The 19,342-nt window shown below is 48.3% G+C and overlaps 1 protein-coding gene across 1 annotated transcript in view; it reads right to left on the bottom strand.

Moving 5' to 3' along the window:
• LRRC49 (leucine rich repeat containing 49) overlaps positions 1 to 19,342 on the bottom strand; it is a 1,414,487-nt gene that overhangs the window by 1,010,981 nt on the left and 384,164 nt on the right. The window contains exons 6-7 of the mRNA XM_069624757.1: positions 8,392 to 8,595; positions 2,569 to 2,635 (exon numbers count right to left, since the gene is read on the bottom strand). Coding sequence (XP_069480858.1) covers positions 2,569 to 2,635; positions 8,392 to 8,595 — 271 coding nt within the window. The remainder of the gene's footprint in view (positions 1 to 2,568; positions 2,636 to 8,391; positions 8,596 to 19,342) is intronic.

Here is a 19,342-nt window from a genome sequence, read left to right on the forward strand (position 1 = left end):
TAGAACCCGGTAGTTGCCGAGAGAGGCCAAGGTCATACTAGCAGAGCAGGCTAGGATTGGAGTCACAGATGCCTGGAGGCTGCTTAACACGTGGCTTGCAAATACTCCTTTTACTCCTCAGTGCACGATTCACACTCACAAATTGACAGATGGTTGGTGTTGGATGGTCTCGTTGGGCAACTAGATGCTGCAACTATTCTGCCTAGAACCTATTCTGATAATTCCCTGGTTACTGTTGCATTGACATGGGTCGCAGGATGCACAGCCAGATGCCTGTGGAGGCTTAAGCCGCAGGCATTACTAGACAAGGTCTTTAAAGCTGAGATTGGGGCATGTATAGACAAATACTTTGAGCTCAATACCGGATCTGTAGACTCCCTTGCTACCCTCTGGGACGCGTTCAAGGTTTGCATCCGTGGCTTGGCCTTGGCAAAAGAGTCTGGAATCCTCAAGACATCCAGGAGTGCAAAGCCTTGCTTGCCCGACTTGAGACGCAATATGCAATGACCCATCCATGATTACACTTGGAGAGATCGGGATGCATTGAATAGCTTCAGGAAACATGCAGACTCAATTTTTGTGGGGGTCACCGATGAAGAACTTGGGGATTGTTTGCCCAAAGCAAGTTTCCCCTTCCTCTCCTTTAATGCTTTTCCAGTCACGAGCCAGAATCTTCGACGATGTGGCCCACCCCCAGGCACCAGAGACATGCTTGGTGCGGATCGGTTAGGGATATCTTAGCCGAACACTCTGAACATTTCTTGAAGCCCGTTTTCCTAGTATGAGTAGACATGTTAAGAACACACCTCGTAACTAAGCAGTTGAATAACACGCCAAGGCGAACAACTGTTTCGAGCAGCTGTGCGGAAATACAGAACTGAGGCAACGGGCCCAGTACATGCCAGAAATACCAGCATCAACGTCATACTCGAGAAGAACGCAGGCTCTCGAGGGACAAGAGGTAGAAAGCGACGCACGGCACCCTCTGCTGAAAAAGGTTTCTGAGCTGCAAGCAGGATATTGGAGTAGATCAAAGATGAGGAATACATAGGCGGACACAATCCATTCGAAGGTGAGTTCAGAAGAGAGGAAGCTGAAAGCCTAGTCATGATTGTAAGTGGTTAAATGGCAGCAGATATTGTTGTTCAGAAAGCTGCCTTTCACTCTGGCAGCGGGGATGGCGTAACCACAACTCAATGGTAAAGCACACTCTCATTTCAAACTTTACTCAGAGAACATCTCAATTAAAGTGCATATGTGCACAAAATACAGCAAAAATACTAGAAGATCAACCCTAAAGAAAATGGAAATTACTCGTCAACATCACTACAAGATAAAAACCTAAATGAAACCAAATTACAAATTGACTTGAGTAAAAATAGTAATTTTAAATTGTAATCAATAATTAACTAAGAAACAGTATAGTGCTATGCAAAAAGTGTAAAGGCAGGCAGACTATGCAATTTTCTTGAAAAAATATGGTGACTGCAGGACTGGGTTTTAGCTTAAATATAGGAAAGCAGGTCGACAAAGTAAATATTCTATTTCTCAAATGTGGCACGAGGGTAGATCATCAATATCTGTAAAGCTTGGGCAAAATAAAATAAAATGCATGACTGATTCATCGAGTTTCAACACAAATGGCATAAATATAGATGATCATTTTAACCTTGCCATAGATTCCCAAATAGGCAAAAGTTCCAACCGAAATCACATGAGCAACCGGCTGGATTAAACTCAGGAAACTATTGAAGTCCATATCCATAGGTCGCATTGAATTACTCAAATTATGCTCTATGTGTATATTGTACATCATTGGACATCCTCTTTTTTTAGTGATGAGGTGCTCCCTTAGGATGAACACTGCTAGTAACACTTGTATAGGGAAGTCACTTTCTAATTGTAGGTTAGTAGTGATACCACAACTTCACTACAATTAAATTATGCCTAGATTTTACAAAGTCATTGCAGGATTTCATATTGCACAACAAGAGTACAATTGCTGATGGCAAGATTACTTGTGTGTGTGGAATTCACTACTTTATTTCCACTCACTCTGTAGGATGAATTGGCCAAGGCCAAGCAAACACCAGATTTTAAAAATAACTGTGTATACCCTGCTACGAAAACCAAATAGACAATGGTAAAACGACTTAATTGTCTACAGTGCCTGCATTTTGCCCCCACGCCTTAATTTTACTTTTGCAAACAATATTACACAATGCATCTATGTTAATAGGCTCCTACGTAGTATTATCGAAGTAAATTACTTCATGATAATTTACTTCAACAGAATTACTTTGAATTGTGCTTTTTTTAATGAGTACTCCCTATACCCTATGCCTCCCTATACCCCAGTCCATCCTATACCCCCTAATCCTTAACAAAAAATACATATTTACTTCACTGCAGAGTAATGCACTTCAATGAAACCACTTACATGGGTAATAATCATATTCATATTAATTTTAGAGCTTTGAGCTGTGAGATCAATAAAATTAATAATATTGAATATTTTGCATACTAAAACACAACCAAAACACAAACAAACAATAATTGTCACAATACCTGATTGCCATGAAGATCCAAGACATCAAGTTTTTCTAGGTTCTCCAGATTTGTGATTCTTTTTATTCTAGACAAAAGATATATATATATTGATGGGACTTTAAATGGATCACACTTCCCTTTTTATCAACTACAAACGTGCAGCACTGGCAGAAATAAAGTATAAAACACAGTATACATACATTGTCATATCATATGTCACAGTAATAGACAATAGGCCTCATTATGAGCATACCGGTCCGGTAACAACGGTGCCGGTAAGCTACCGGCACCATTGTTACCGGACCGGCACACTCCGAGCTCAGTGAGTGGGTGCCTTTCCACCCGCCAGGTCTGACCTGGCGGGCAGAAAGGCACCCGCTCGCAGACCTTGACGGATGTAACGGCACTATTGGACTCAATGGGAATGGGGAGTCATTTTTCCTGGCGCCTGGCTATGGGGATTACCGGGACTGCCAGGGCTGTAATGCCCCGGTAATTCCCCATTGCCAGGTGCCGAAAAAAAACGACCCTGGTGGCAGTTGTGCCGTTTTTACCAGCACGACTACCGCCAGGGTCGTAATGAGGCCAATTGAGCCTCATTACAAGTTTGCTGGTGTGGAAATAACATGCCGGTAATAACATTTACTGCCACATTTCCGCACTAGCAAACTACAAGTTTGCCGGTGGGGTGGCCAGAATTACCATCAGCCAAGTGTTGGAGGTAATTCCACCACCTCACCATCAAAAATTGCCAGTATTACCAGCACCAGATTTGCCAGTGCCGGTAATACCGGCAACTCCCCTCATAGAGTCCCATGGGACTCCGTGGAATGGGGAGTAACTACTTGTACCAGCACTTGTAATCTGCCGGCAATTCCGGCAGACCAAGTGCCGGTAACAGTAATTCCGTTTGGTGATATCCCACCGGATTTGAGTGCAAAGTTTGATACTAAGGATTGATTCAAGCGAGCTCAGAGAGTTCCCATGACGAGGTGTTTTGGGTGGGGAGGGACAGGAACAGGGTGGGAATAGCCAAAGCGATTACCATGGCCATGGGAAGTCAATGGGTGGGCAAATAACCAAACAATGCCTACAAGCTGTGTGTCCCTCCTCGTGTACTCTTTCTCCCTATCTGTACTCTAATGCAATAGTTTAGGCTCATAGGTGTCGCAAGAGACTCCTAATAGCCAAAACTAAAAAGGGGCTAGGGCACGTATGCCTCCCAAACGGCACCTCCATCAAACATGCTCCTGGCCCCATAGGCATGTACTTTTCTCCACACAGTGAAGGTGAAGCATTGCATGCATCCTGTGCCTCTACATTCAAATTGCTTTAGTATTTCTTAAGACATCATGCTGCTATGCCCCAAGGATCTGGGTTTCAGCCTGGGGCAGTGAACTAGGAACTGCCACCTTGCTTCTACTACCTGAATGTGAGCGAGAAATTCACCTTATACCAGAAGTTGATAAGAAAAATTGAGCAATGTCTACAGGAGCAGTGCCAAGTAAAGAATACCCACAGAGAAGAAGGATGCAGGAAACCATTGAGCCTGATACAGAGTGGAGAGATCAGATGGACTGAGAAAAGAAGGGTACAGGAAACCCTTAAGCCTGACAAGGAGAAGGGAGATCAGATGGACTGAGAAAAGAAGGGTGCAGGAAACCCTTAAGGCTGATACTGATTGGAGATATCAAATGGAGTGAGAAAAGAAGGGTGCAGAAATCCCTTAAGCCGGATACCGAGATGAGAGACCAGATGGACTGAGAAAAGGTGGTGGCAGGAAACCTTTAAGGCTGATGCTGAGTGGAGAGATCAGGTGGACTGAGAAAAGAAGGGCACACGAACCACTGGAGCCAGACATCAAGAGGACAGACCCGAAAGACATAGTAAGGGAAACCCTTAAGCCTAATACAGAGTGGAGAGATCAGATGGACTGAGAGAAGTAGGGTGCAGGAAACCCTTAGGCCTGATACCGAGTGGAGAGATCTGATGGACTGAGAAAAAAAGAGTGAAGGTGACCCTTAAGCATGATACCGAGAGGAGTGATCAGATGGAATGAGAAAAGAAGGGCATGGAAACCACTTAAGCCTGACTCTGAGAGGACAGACCTGAAGGACATAGTAAAAAAGGTGCAGGCAAGTCTCAAGCCGGATACAGAGTGGAGAGATTGGATGGACTGAGAAAAGAAGGGTGCAGGAAACCCTTAAGCCTGATACCAAATGGACAGATCAGATGGACTGAGAAAAGAGGGGTGCAGGAACCCCTTAAGCCCGATATTGAGTGGAGAGATCAGATGGACTGAGAAAAGAAGGGTGCAGGAAACCCATAAGCCTGATACCGAGTAGAGGGATCAGGTGGACTGAGAAAAGAAGGGTGCAGGAAACCCTTAACCCTTATACAGAGAGGAGAGATCAGATGGACTAAGAAAAGAAGGGTTCAGGAAATCCTTAAGCCTAATACAGAGTGGAGAGATCAGATGGACTGAGAAGAGAAGGATGCAAGAAACTTAATTATTAGTATTTGTTTGCATTTATAAAGTGTGCAAAACCCGAAGGTATCCAGGCGCTGGTTACAGAAGGAGCAAGGGGAGGTAAGGGAACATAGATAATGGGGTGCAGGGTTTCAGTTGAACAGTCTGGTTTTGAGTTTTTTCCTGAACGGCCAGTATGATGTTTCGGCTCGTAGATGTGGTGGCAAGGCGTTCCAGAGACGGGCAGCAACGGTAAGAAAGCTAGACCCTCCAGCCTTCGTGCGTATAAAATGTGGAGTGATCAGACAGTTACTGTGGATTGCTCGATAGGTCTGGAGGATATATGTCTGATGGGTGTCTAGTCAAATGGTCGACAGACAAATGGTCGACAGGACAATTGATCGACACCAAAAGGTTGACAGGTCAAATGGTCGAATTTTTATTTATTTATATATATATATATTTTAGGTTTTCGTTTAGGGAAAAAAGGGGTTTTTAGCAACAAAAAAAAGGGGTTGGGGGGACCCCCCCAATAAAAAAAAAATGAAAAAGAAATTTCGACCATTTGACCTGTCGACCTTTTGGTGTCGACCAATTGTCCTGTCGACCATTTAGATTCGACCAAATGACCTAGAACCTGTCTGATGACCTGAGAGGACACTATGGAACTGTACAAAGACACATATATGCCATTTAGTCTCCAATGATGGAACAATTGTGACCTTCCCTAGGGCATTCAGAATGTGTGGTGAAGGAGCAGATAAGAGGAGACCCCCTTCCTCAAAAGACCAGGCTTACTACTGGTGGGCCCTTGATCTGAGATGGGTGAAGGTTTCTTTTTGGAGAGGCATGTAGACTGAAAAGAAAATGTAGCTTTTACAGACTGCCTTGATTTAGAACACTGACTGAATGTTTCAACGCTATGCTTTGGACAAAAATAAGCAGACACTGCGGGTGCCCCATCTGTCTTTCCCTATTGATGGGTATTTCCAGTGTAAGGAGAAAACAATGGCACGCTCTGACTATCCTGGTATAATCTCTTAAGTGCAGAATGTCAATGATTTCTGATTTGGCCAAACATAAATACATTGATAAAGTCCCCTGCTTGGTTCTGTGACATCTAGTCGGGTGGCCAAAGGGGTTGGGTACCGCCCCAAGCTGGAGGAAGATGGACTTGAAGGTGGTACAAGGGGGATCCCCTGGTCACCCTCACTTAGTCAAATCTATAGAGCACAGGAGAGTCATCGGAGGGCAACTGGGGACATGCTCCCTTTAAGAGAAGTAGTCCTTATACTGGCAATCAGGCTCTCCCCAACCCCAAAGCATAGTGCTTTTGCTCTGGCTGAAGATGGGGAATCTCTAGCTGCTGCCCCTTTGTGGAGGTTATGGGGCAGAGGTCACACAGAACTGATGGTGCCTGCACGCGCCACTCCCCTCGTGCAGAATTCCCTTCTAGATCTACAGAGGGAAAGAGAGGAACCTGAAGTAGGAAGAGATATTCCGCAGTTAGCCAGGCATCCTTCGCACAAGGCCTTCACACTCATACAGCTAAGAAGTGATAGGCTAAGGGAGTCCACCTCGGGGCCGGGCTATTGCATGACAACAAGAGGAAGGACCGCCCAGGTAGGTGGACTAGCCCCCTTCAAGTCCCACATTCGAACTGGAAGTCATTCTCATGGCTGGGGCCCATTAGCGAATCCCAACATCAGCAGCCTGAAGGGGCACACCCGAGTTCCCTTAGCCTAGTCTCGGAAATGCCCACTTACGCAGCAAAGGAGGGTCTGCCCTCTCTAAAGAAGAGCGCGTTCCAGACCTGGCCAGGGGGCATGGGACTATTCACAGAGAGTGAGGGTCTCAGTCGGATGCTTGGCACATGATAGTGGCAGCATACTCTGTGTTATGTAGTGTTCTCCAGAGAGACTGGGCCTCATTTGACCTTGTTAGAAAATCCAGCCGACCAGTTACAAATGGTATTTACTAATCCATTTGGAGGAATTCGTTTTTAAAAAAATCCTTTTCTTGCAACCGTGGAGACACCGAGGTGATTTCAATCCCGCGTAGGACCTGGTGCTTAAGTAAGTCTGATGGTCTTAATTGTTCGACATTTCTACACGGCTGTTCCCTAATCCCTTGATTACTGGCATTCCCATGGATTGTGTTCTTTTATTTCCAGTCATAATAACTAACCAAATGGCGCGTTGTCGCAACGAGCAACACGTGCATTGATTCGCTCTATGTAAAAGTTCCTGCATTCCTTGGGGAAGTGTCAAACTTGCCCCGGCTAACATTTTGGGCCAAGTGTGCGTTCTGACTGGCATTTCCCGCCAAAATATGTTCAATAATTCCACCCCACAGTTTGGGTGCACTCACAATTTCAAGAATGATGAGTGCCCCCATCTTCGCATTCCAGTACATCTGCTCAGTTGATGTTTCCTGGCTATTGGGTTAGCTGGTGTTAACTGGGGTTTGTCAATTTAGCGGAAAACATCACGCCGGCTGATTTAAGTGTATGTTTCACGCTTATAAAGTGCACCGATTACAATAAAATATGCACATTTCAGAAACTCCAATACGGACTCGGCAGAACCATTCTCCACTTTTAGCATTCATTGCAAGTTATTGAGAAAGGCATTCGGTGTTGTTGTTTCATATCTCATGGAATAGGTGTCTTCAATATTACAGTCTCAAGATGTGTTTGGACCACAACTTCCATGATGCCTCACCATTCAATATAGCGGCTACGGTTGATGCGGCTGCAGCCTAAAACATCTGGGGAGCCAAATATTGTAGACCCCTGTGCAGCTGGAAAATATAGACAATTGTGCAAAGAATCTACAGGGTGCACAGATTGCAAAACTCAGAGGAGAGATTTTCTGTAATTATAAAATGATGGCTGCGCCAGACTGACAAATGTTTATTTTTCAGTTAACGCTTGCAATATTTTGTAATCCATACATAAAGTTCACGTTCAGTAAAAATGACAGAAAGATACACACACAGTGTAAAGGAGGGGCCACCTTACTCATTGTTACTTTGGAGTACAATGTTATTGTACAGTCAACATCGCCACCTGCTGGTAAACTCAAAAAATTCTGGTCTCTCGTGGATAATTAACTTTAAGACCCCTAAAATATATTTATGATGAAGTCAGAAAAAAACGTTTATACGAAATTGCCACTTTTTCAGGAGGCAGAGCTTTCAGTTATTAAAGCACTGTTCATGGACTGATATTCAGGACAGTGTGGTTTCTTCATTCAGAAAATGCGTTGCGCTTTCACGCACGATAGAAATGAAATCGATGGTTGACTGAGAAGATTATAATAACACAGGTTGTACGTGGCAAATAGCATTGTATGCGTGTGTTATGTTACCTGTTCTTGCCCAACATCAGTACACGTAGGCTTCTCAGAGAGGCAACGCCAGCTATTTCCTCGATCTGGTTGTCGTATAAATCCAGGAAGATGAGCCGCTGCAGGTTTGAAAGGTTCTGCATCCGGGTTATGAAATTATGCTGCATGTTCAACAGATGAATCTGCTCCTCGCCTTCGATTATTGGGCACACGGTCAAATTTTGCCTAAACGGAAAATATGTATTTAGCAAAATGCACAGATTATAATCGTACTACGTTTACTAAAGATGTTTGCAATATATATATATAATTTTTTTTCAAAAGGCTTTGGAGCGTAGCACCCAGGGGTAGAAATAATTTGCAAAATACTAGTACATATTCATTTACGTCCAGAAGCAGATACATGTTACAACAAATCAAGCCCTACGGGCACAGAGATCCTCATTAAACACAGGCAGTTGCCAACACATATGGGAGAACAGCCAAAGAACAGTGTTCTTGAATAACTTTTTCCCCCCAGGACTTCTTGGCAACTAGCCAAGCAAATGTACAAGTAGGCGTGCGAAAGTTGGACGCTACAAAAAGTAATAAGTGCATCCATGTTTTAATCATGTAAGAACACAATCCACTTTTTGTCTGGCATTGTTTTACTTTATGTATTAAGTCACATAATATTGGATACACTATGTCATGTTTATTTCCGAAATCAAAGCCATACACACTGACCGTACACATTGGAATAATAAAAAAGTACTTATAATTCAATACAGTTGTAATAAACAGTACGCCCCAAATATTAAAAAAACATACTTGAATAAAGTTAACATTGGCACCCACATCGCGCAGCCAATCAGCTCGTTCAGATCAAGGGCAGAATCCAACGATAATGGGCCGTATTTTGAGCGAGCGGATGACTATTCCACTGGGACCCGCATGTTGTGTGGGCGGCCTTAAAGGGGCACACACCACACTCCTCCTTTCATATTTAAAACAAACAAATGTACTGTTCTTATGGCCACAGCAGATGGGATAACAAACATTTATCAAAACTATTTTGGAACAGCAGGAATCAAAACACTGGTACATCATTAAGGTCAGGGAAGACCTACTTTCTAAATCTTCCTGCCTCTACTCTTTGACCTTTACATCTTATCCAGAACAGGACTGCAAGACTTGTCCTTGGCCTCAAGCCCAGGGATCATATCTCTCCAGATCTGAAATCTCTTCACTGGCTCCCTGTGGTGGCAAGGATCAACTTCAAGACGCTCTGCTTCGTCCACAAGGCTTTCTGCGGCCTGGGACCCCTCTACGTGCCACATTTCCTTCCAAAACATCTTCCATCTCGAGCTCTCCGCTCATCCACCTCCAACTCTCTGAGGGTCAGACGCTTCTCCAAGCAGAAAGTTGGGGCAGATTTATCTCCTCAGCTGGGACCTCCCTCTGGAACACCCTCCCTCCCTCTGCCTGCTTTCTCTCTTCCTCTCCCCTGCTGATGCCCCTCACTGCTCCACACACTGGTCACCTGGTCACACTCTGAACTAGGGCCCAGGCCTGCATTTTACTTAGACTCGGATCTGACCATGAATAGACAGGTTAATGCCATTGCTTCCTCATCAGTCTATTACTCCAAAGTTCTCAACGCAGCCAGACCCTTCTTGTCCCGCCAGAATTGCCTCACCATTGCCAGGGCAATAACTGGATCAAGGCTTGATTGTTGTAATGCCCTCCTTGTAGGGACCTCTTGCAAAAACCTGGCCAAACTCCAATTGGTTCAGAACAACGGCCTTAGGGCAGCCACTGGAACCTCAAGGAAAGGCCACATTTCCGAAGTGAGAAGGCAGGCTCCCTGGCTCCCTGTCAAAGAGAGAATTGTTTTGAAAACCCTCTCCCTCACACATAAATGCCTCCATGATGTTGACCCCTGTACCTTGTTCAAAGAATTACTAAGCACACTTCAACATGATTCTCACTCCCAAGATATGAAAAGTCTGCGCTGGGGGCTCCAGTTTTCCTACAATGGCCGCCTCCCACTGGAATGCCCTCCCCACTCACCTAAGAATGATCGAGTCCCACCAAGCATTCCGCAAAGCAATCAAAACCAAGCTTACTGTCTGAAAGTATACTGTCAATGATCTCTATGTAATAATGACCTCAATGTAAAAATGCATTGTGTCTAACTCGGATCTCACCTGTTGTCCATGAAGTTTGTACTTGTAACCAAGAGACCGCCTGGGTCGCCTGTCAACCAATGAATCAAAATTTCCTACAAAATTCATGTAACAGCACCTCGATGCCTCTGGGCTGTAAGTGCGCTATACAAATGCAAATAAAATAAATAAATGTCCAGTTACCCTTGCACTGCCTTCGGACTCCCCAACACTTAAGGGTCTGTTTCTGCAACCCTACAGTCCCTTCTCTCTGCACTTATGAGCCACCCGCTGGTTGCACTTGTGAGTTAACTGTACTTCCTCCTTCCCCTCCCCCGGGCACTTCTCACCTTCCCTATTTCCGCACTTGCGCGATCTGAATGACACAAGGCCTAGTAAGATCGTTATTTTTTCCTCCCTTTGTTTCCCCCTCCTTGTCTTGTCGCGCCTGTTAAGATGGATTTCTGAACTCTGACCTGGTGGGCAGAGGTTCGGGAGGCCAGCCTAGTTCCTTGGAACAGGGTAACCTTCTGGACAAGCCAGACCAATCAAGGTAGATTGGCAGCGGTCAAGACTAGGTCTCAGGAGGGGTGAGGGTGACTGAAAGACCTTATTGAGCAGAGTAAAGGACACTTACAAATCACTCCCGGTCAGGTGTAGATATATTAAAAATACATATACATTTATTTCAAGACCTTTGAGTTTCAAAACACAAATCCATTCACAGTAATACTATTAATCCAACACAATCCTATCTGAATACATATAGACAAGATAATTGGGGCCTAAAAGGTTGAGGCACGAAATGGGTCCACAACCTAAAAGGGGAAGGAAACAGGCAGTGCAAATAGTCTTTAGCCCCTTCCTCATCCAACAGACTCTTAAGAGGCAGTCCAATCCCTAAGAAGAGTAGAGCCTAATGCTCAAATGTACATGCAATGCCAGCGCACACGGTAGTTCAATTGGGCAAAACGGGGTCTCTTCAAGGGGCTATAGCAACTCAGGAAGGTGGGAGAGGCATGAAGAATAGGTTCCCACTATTCGAGGGGGGTCTCCACTTGAGGGCAGAGTCGATTCCAAGAGTTGGGAATACTTTGCTAGTTCGCACTAGCAGTGGAAAGGAGAAGGGCCCCAGGGGCCACTCGTGCGTAAAAATGGATGGAGGTGCTAGGGGCCACCGGTTAGGGTTGTGATTACTCACAGACCCCCGGCTCACTCCGGATAAAACTTCGGCTGTCGAGTCCACTTCGGTTACAGGTTCAAGTGCAGCAATTTGGCGGCTCTGCGCCTTTCAGCAGCAAAGATACAGTGATGATTCCCAAACGGGACAGTGGCGATTTCTCCGCTCCTGGGTGATGGATCAGGCCAGTTCCACTGCAGCAGGCTTCAGGGGCAAGAGGGGCACAAATGCAGCACACCTGCAAAGTTTGTCACCACGGCTGGGCGACACGGTAACCGCGTATGCTCCGGTTCGGGCACACTCGTTTCACTTCAGACCGGAGAATGCCAAGTGTACAAAATTCGGTGGGAGCGTGCCATGAACACAGAGCTAGTGTTATACCAAGTTTCGAGGGCCTCCTCGAAACGGCAATGGTATCAAGGCAAAGAGCCTGCGTAAGCTGGTCAGCCCACTGGGTGGCACAGGGACACTTCTGAGAAGGCTTACTTGCAGGTTTTGGCGAAGGTGCCGAGAATAGTTGGTCCCACTATTCCAATGGGTCGACGTGTTTTCACAGACCTTCTAGGATGACCAGATGCAGAGGGGTCCCATGCGACAACAGCGGGCTCAGGTTGCTAAACCTTCCAGCGGGTCACCAGCGGTTCCTCGACTCGGCTTCTTAGTTTCAGGATACTTGGATCCTATCCTTTGTTCAGTGAGAACTCCAGAGATCGACATGGTATGGGTGTTTGGGGCCTTCTCTTATCCAGAATCTCCTTAGCGCCAAAACAGAGAGGACACAATGGGAGATCTGCTTACATACAGGCATACCATACGTGGACCAATCACGGACCACAGTGGTCCCAGGCATTCACAGCACTCCAGACACTCTGGCACCCAGGATGTGTATTGGAACCAGACGTTCCAGCTCACATCCTGGAGGCACACACACAAGGCATGCAGAAGCCCACAAAAGCTTGGCGTTTCGCGGAAGAATGCATGCCCAAATAAGGACTGACCTGGGTCGGCTTGACCTGGGGAAGGGGAAGGGGCAAGATGGCCAAAGGACATAACAAAGAACCTTGTGGCATGTCCATTTTGGAGCCAGGCCACCTATTCATGCCAAACGTGGTAACCGCGGTTTACCAAACAGGAAAGCGTTAAAAACATACAAAATGATAAGCTGCCACCAGCCCTGTCCAAGGCACAGCTGCACTTCTCCTAAAAAATCCTCCGAGAGTATCTATGACTGATAGACCCAAGTGTACGGTACTGGAAGGTACATTGTACACATGCTACATGTTGCAGAAAAGTTGCAACAGTGGTAAGGACTAAGGGAAACAAAGTCCCCCAGTACGGACTGTCTTAAGGGCATGTCAGTTTCCCCATAAAAAGTGAATGAAAAGCCCAGAGGAGTGCAGCAGAAGGCTGGGCTCCTCTGGTTAAGTCAGACTATTGTGTTCAACATCAGCAAAAAGTTGGGGGGTACACAACTCGAGAGAAAATTACTATGAAATGGAAATCTTTCCTAACAGCGCCTAGAAACACTTGTGTACAGGCGCGTTATAAATGCCACATCATATCATATAATATCATACATCATATCATACTTCAAAGTCTTGCAGGTAGCTTGGCTGCCTGCGGCGCTCTCATACAGGATTGCGTCTCTGCCCGCCAGGACCTCCATGCCCTGTGTCCACGACTCCCCCTTGGTCCAACGGGCAATCTTCATCACTACTGGACACAGCTTCTTCTTGGTCAGACCCATCACTATCTACTCCTGGCCATCGTGGCGGAGACCCCGACGGCCTCCTTCTTTCAGAGCTGGACTCAGATGATCTTGCTAACTTCCAGAAGAAACTGGAATTTCTCGTCACTGTCGACTGGCCATCCGAAGCTGTGACCATGGATCCCTTTGTATCCATGACTGTCAATGGAATGGGCTCGTGGGGGAGAGATATCTTCCCTTTTGGGTGTCTCGCCCGCACTAGCACCAAGTCTCCTATTTCTAGATGTTGGTCACACAACCTTCTACTGACACACTCACTCTCATTTGGCCTCCTTCTTTCTTCAAACACAGCCTCATCATTGATGACTCCCGCATCGCGAGGTGAGCGATCTGTCAGCAGCCGCCTTGGGTAGCTCTGGAAAAGTGCATCCGCTGGAGGTATTCCCGTTGAGCAGTGGAGGGTGGTGCAATACTCTGACAAGAATTGATACAGGGCCTTCGCTTGCACACTCCTTATCCATGTGCAATCCAGAATACTTCTTTTAGCGTGCGCATTAGTCTTTCAGCCTCCCCATTTGCCTTGGCCCACACAGATGTTACCTTCCGATGTTCTATTCAGAGGGACTGCAGGCACTCTGAGAACCCCCCCACCTCTTTGAAAGGGAGGTCTGTTGTCTGTGCACAGCTCGACCAAGAGGCCATGAGTAGCAAATATTTTCTCTAGCATGGACACAACATCCTCCAGCGAAGTGTGCTCAACAAACTCCACTCTCGGCATATAGGACGAGGAGGCTGGGAGAGATATTGACTCACCTTAGGTGTGAGTCAGTGAGACAAGGCGGCGACTCCCCCTGGTTGCGGGCTTGGAGCGGGCCCTTGAGGAGACATTGAAGTGTGAGACTGAAGCCCCTGGGGAGGGGCATAGGGGGGTTGGATCTCTGGTCCCCCTTTGGAGGGTGGGCCTTGGGGATCTCCCTCACTGATCTTGGGTGGGCTATACGCCCAGCCCCAACGAGGACACCTTGAGCGGAAGGGGAAGAGGGGGGTCACGAGGAAGGAGGCTCCCCCCCTGGATCAAAGTGTGGAGTGCGGAGAGGGCCTGGGGGATTGGCCTTGAAGAAGGAGTCCAGCTTGGAGGGTAGTGCCGTAGCCAGACGGCTAGGGTGGAAGCGGCGGAGGTTGGCGACACCAAAGGGGACACTCAGGAGAAGTAGGTGGACATAGGCTCGAGGCTGCCAGGGAAGACTAGTTTTCGGAACTGTGCTTGGAGGGTCCCGTCTGGGAGCTGGGGACCATGGGAAAAAACCAGCAACGGATGGAGAAATACACAGAAGTGAAAGAGAGGCCTCAGAGGCAAGAGGGCCCGGACCTGCAGGAGGTCCCCCAGGGGGAGAAAAGAAGCCCAATGACTTTAGACTCCTTAATGGAGGCAATACAGGTCTCCAGAGACACTCTTCAAGAAAGTATTAAGGAGGTTCGAGTGGATGTCTCGCTGGTGAGGGCGGACCTCCGCAAAGTCTGCGAGAGAGTTACAGAGGTGGAGCAGAGAGTCAGTATGGTGGAGGATGATGTCCAAAGGCTGAACAACCAGGTGGCAGGCCTAATAGGCGCAACTCGTACCTTGGAAGTTAGAGCCGAGGATGCAGAGGGTCGCTCCAGGCGCTGAAACATCCGTCTGGTGGGGGTCCCGGAGAGGGAGGAGGGCCCTAGTGCTGAGCTGTTTGTGGAAAACCTGATCCTAAAATTCTTGGGGATCTGAAGCCTGTCCAATCTTTTCACAGTGGAGAGGGCACATAGAGTTCCGGGGAGGCATCCACCACCGGGCGCCCCGCCGAGAGTGCTGGTAGCCAAGATTATGAACTTTAGAGATCGTGACGCCATTCTGCAGGATGCTCGCAGGGTGGAGCAATATGCGATTGGTAATGCAAAATTGAGGATCTTTCCGGACTTTACCCTCGAGGTACAACGCCAGAGGAGATCCTACGATGCGGTGAGGAGCCATCTGAGAGAAATCAATTTAAAGTATATGATTTTTCACCCGGCAAAGTTAAAGGTGTTGTCAGGAGGGAAGTCCTGGTTTTTCGCTATTCCGAAGGAGGTGTGGAACTGGTTGGACATGGGGCAGCATAAAGAGGATCCCTCTCCGGCTAGAACGGGGGGAGGGTCAGCTTGAGGTGGGGAAAGGGTGGACTAAGTTTGATATGGGGTCGAGTAGGCCCCCCCCCCCCCCGACACGTGAGACTCCTGGAAGTGAGGTGGTATGGGGGACGGAGGGGGAGTTGCAGGTGGGGCTGCATGGGGCAGGAGGTGAAGCCCCTGGTTTAACCGGCGCCACTAACTTCCAGGGTGAGAGGGAAGAGGGGCGGAATAGTGAAGTGGGTCTACTGTTATGGTGGGAGGAGAGGGAAAGGAATGTAGAGGAGAGAGGGGGAAGGGGGGAAAAGGGGGGCGGGTCAGGGGTGGGAGGGGAGTTGGGGTGGATGGCACCAAGTTGGGGTTCGGTGCGGGGAGGGGGGAGAGGGATACGGGCATTGGAGGTGTACCTTGACGCAGCAGCTAGCCATGGGAAGAGGCGGAAGGGGTCGAGTCATAGATATGGAAGAGGGGTTGATGGGGGGCACGGTTCTGGCATGCCGAAAGAATAAAATGGGAGGTTTGAAGATTGGGGCATGGAATGTGCGAGAGCTGGGGAGTTATCAGAAAAGGAGGAAGGTGGGGGAATATCTGAAGAGACAGGGGACACAGGTGGCCATGCTGCAGGAGACACACGCGGATGTAGAGGTGTTGGGGAAGCTTGAGAGGCAGTGGGGGGGTCAGATACGGGGTACAACATACTCCACCCAAGCGAGGGGGGTTCTCATCTGGGTGGCAAGGGGGGGTCTTGCTGAAGTTGGAGCGGGGGGTGACCGATAGGGGAGGCAGGACAGTCCTGGCACGCGGTACATGGGAGAACCGGTCACTGTGTATGGGCAACTCATATGCGCCCAATGTGGATGATAAAGAGTATTTCCCCTCGGTGCTGCAGATGATGGGGGCTTACAGAGGGGAAATGATAATATGGGGGGGGGGGGCTTTAACTGCCATCTGGATGAGCGATTGGATGGGCAGAGTACGAGAGGTGGATCAAAGAAATTTATCGCGGGGTCGCTGCGGGAATTGGAATTGGACTTGGTGGAGCTCTGGTGAGAGAAACGTGGAAAGGAGAGGGGTTTCTCCTATTACTCGAGTGCACATGGTTCTTACTCACGCTTGGACTATTTGATAGCGGGAAGGGAGTACTGTCACTATTTTGGGGAAACAGAGTATTTGGTGCGGGTTCTATCGGACCATTCTCCTCTGGTGACGATGTTGGGCGGGCCCAGTGAACACCCACCGTGGCGGTTGTGGCGGTTGAGGGGGGAGGCGTTGCGAGATGGGGCGTTTGTGGCGGAGCTCAGAGAGGACATTGGGCGGTACTTTGAACTGAACAAGGGCACGGTGGACACTAGAGGGAAGTGTTTGGCCATGGTAGTGGGGATGAGAAAACGTCTCTTAGAGGCGCTACAGCGGACAGAGGCCGGGATAGCGAGCTTGGATAGGGAGGCAGCGGGGGGGCAGAGGTGGGGGAAACCCTGGCGCAAGCACTGGAGCTCCATCAGAAAACCTTGACGGCAGGTAGCCCCGGGTCTTTTCCAGTCCCAGCAACACCCCTGCTTGACGGAGCTGTCACACTTTGATGATACCAGATGAGATGTGAGGCTCTACAGGGAGGGAGATAAGGCGGGCAAACTCTTAGCATGGCTCATTAGCAGAGAAACCCCGAGCCGCGTCATAACTCAGGTTCGGTCTAATGATGGTGGGACAGCCGGGACACAAAAGGAAATCAACGTGGCCTTTGTGGCATACTATAAGGGGCTCTATATGAGTGAGAGGGGGTGCGTAGAGGTGGAGGATCTCATGGAGATGCTTCAACTGCCGAAGCTGGATGAGGGTAGTCGAGAGGAGTTGGAGGCCCCCATAGGGGAGGAGGATATAAAATGGGCGATACAAGATATGAGGAGGGGTACAGCGCCGGGCAGTGATGGTCTCCCGGTAGAGTTTTATGCAGAGTTCTCCGATCTGCTCGTCCCGCAGCTCCTGAAGGTTTATGAGGAGGTGTTTCAGGGAGAGTGTCTCCCGGAATCGATGAGAGAAGCAGTGATCACGGTGATCCTGAAGGAGGGGAAAGATCCGAGGGATTGTGAGGCGTATCGGCCCATCTCGCTTTCAAATGTAGTTGGGAAAATCCTAGGGAAAATCCTGGCGGCCAGATTGGCGGCGGTTGCGCCAAATTTAGTACACCCTGATCAACATGGGTTTATAGGGGGCAGGAACACGTCCGGGAATATTTCCCGCCTGCATCATGTGATGGATCGCGTGAAGTCACAGAAGCGGGACATGGCTATAGCGTCATTTGACGCAATGAAAGCATTTGACTCCCTGGAATGGAAGTGGTTATTCCGGGTGTTATGGGAGTTTGGATTTGGGGAAAATGTGTGCAGATGGCTATCCCTGTTGTATACAAAACCGCTGGCGATGGTACGAACTAATAACTGGGTTTCAGAAACATGGGAGTTGGAGAGGGGGACTAGGCAAGGGAGTGCGGCCTCCCCAATTTTGTTTGCTTTGGCGCTGGAACCGCTGGCGGCGTACCTGCGGCAGGAGATGGGCGAGGCTGGAATTGAGGTTGATGGCCAAAGGCACATTGTATCTCTATATGCGGATTACTTGTTATTATATGTGGAGGATCCTAGGTTATTCCTTACGATCTTGAGACATTTCAGAGCCATGTCAGCGTTCCATATAAATCCAGAGAAGTCGGTTTTGTTTCCGTTGGGGGGGCTACGGGAATGTCCAGAGCATGAACTACCAGAACTGGGTATAAGATGGGAGATGGAGTCCTTCCGATACCTGGGGGTGCGGGTGTTCCATGATGTAGTGGATACGTTTGTACATAACACTGGGAGGGTGCTACCTAAGATAGGGGACTCCATCCAGTTCTGGAGGGTTTTACCACTCTCACTGATGGGTAGAGTGGCATTATGTAAAATGGTAATCCTCCCGCGGCTGCTGTATTTATTTTGCAAATATACCGTATGTGGCAAAAAAGGTGTTCTTTAGGATGCTGGATGTCAAGATTAGGGAACTGCTCTGGGACACGGGGAGGAGGTGGGTGTCCCTGCAAACCTTGCGAAGACCGAGGGAGAGTGTGGGTCTGGGTCTCCCGGATTATGAAAAGTATTTTGTGGCGGCACAACTGCAATCAGTGCTGGTGTGGGATCATCCGGAGGCGGAACTCCTCGGATTATTGGTGGGGCCCTTGCAGTGAGAATGTAGGCCGGCGGACCTCTTTTGGTACCCACTAGGCAATGCAGGGACGTCAGTGGCTTTTGAAGTGGTAAGAGAAACGTGGAGGAAATATGTGGGTGGCAGGGGGATTAAAGGACACTATGAGAAGAACCTCTCATGGGGGGCTGATCAGAAACTCTGCCAGGCAATTGGGAGGGTAGGGATACGAAGGCTACGGGAGAAGGGATGCAAAACGGTGGGAGACTTTTTTGAGGGAGGGCAACTCCTTACCTGCAGCGAGTGGTGTGAGAAGTTTGACTTGCCACGGGGAGTTTTTCTGGCATACGGGGCGGTGGTTCGGAGGATGGCAGAGTTATGGGAGGGGATACCTGAGGAGCCGGAATCATGCCCGGTTCTCCGAGTGTTACTCGATCTGGCTGGGGGAAGAGGACGTATCTCGCGGGTATATAAGTCCCTCAGAGAGAGACCAATAGAAAGAGAGCTGAAAGTTAAGGAGAAGTGGGAAGCGGACATGGGGCGCCAGATCTCGAGTGAGGAGTGGGAGAGGGTTTGGAACCTGGTTCGGAAATCCTCGAGGAACGCCCGTTTTCAGTGGGTCCAATTTAACAT

This window comes from Ambystoma mexicanum, chromosome 11 (assembly GCF_040938575.1).
Source record: "Ambystoma mexicanum isolate Mex_15411 chromosome 11, UKY_AmexF1_1, whole genome shotgun sequence".
Lineage (NCBI taxonomy): Eukaryota > Metazoa > Chordata > Amphibia > Caudata > Ambystomatidae > Ambystoma > Ambystoma mexicanum.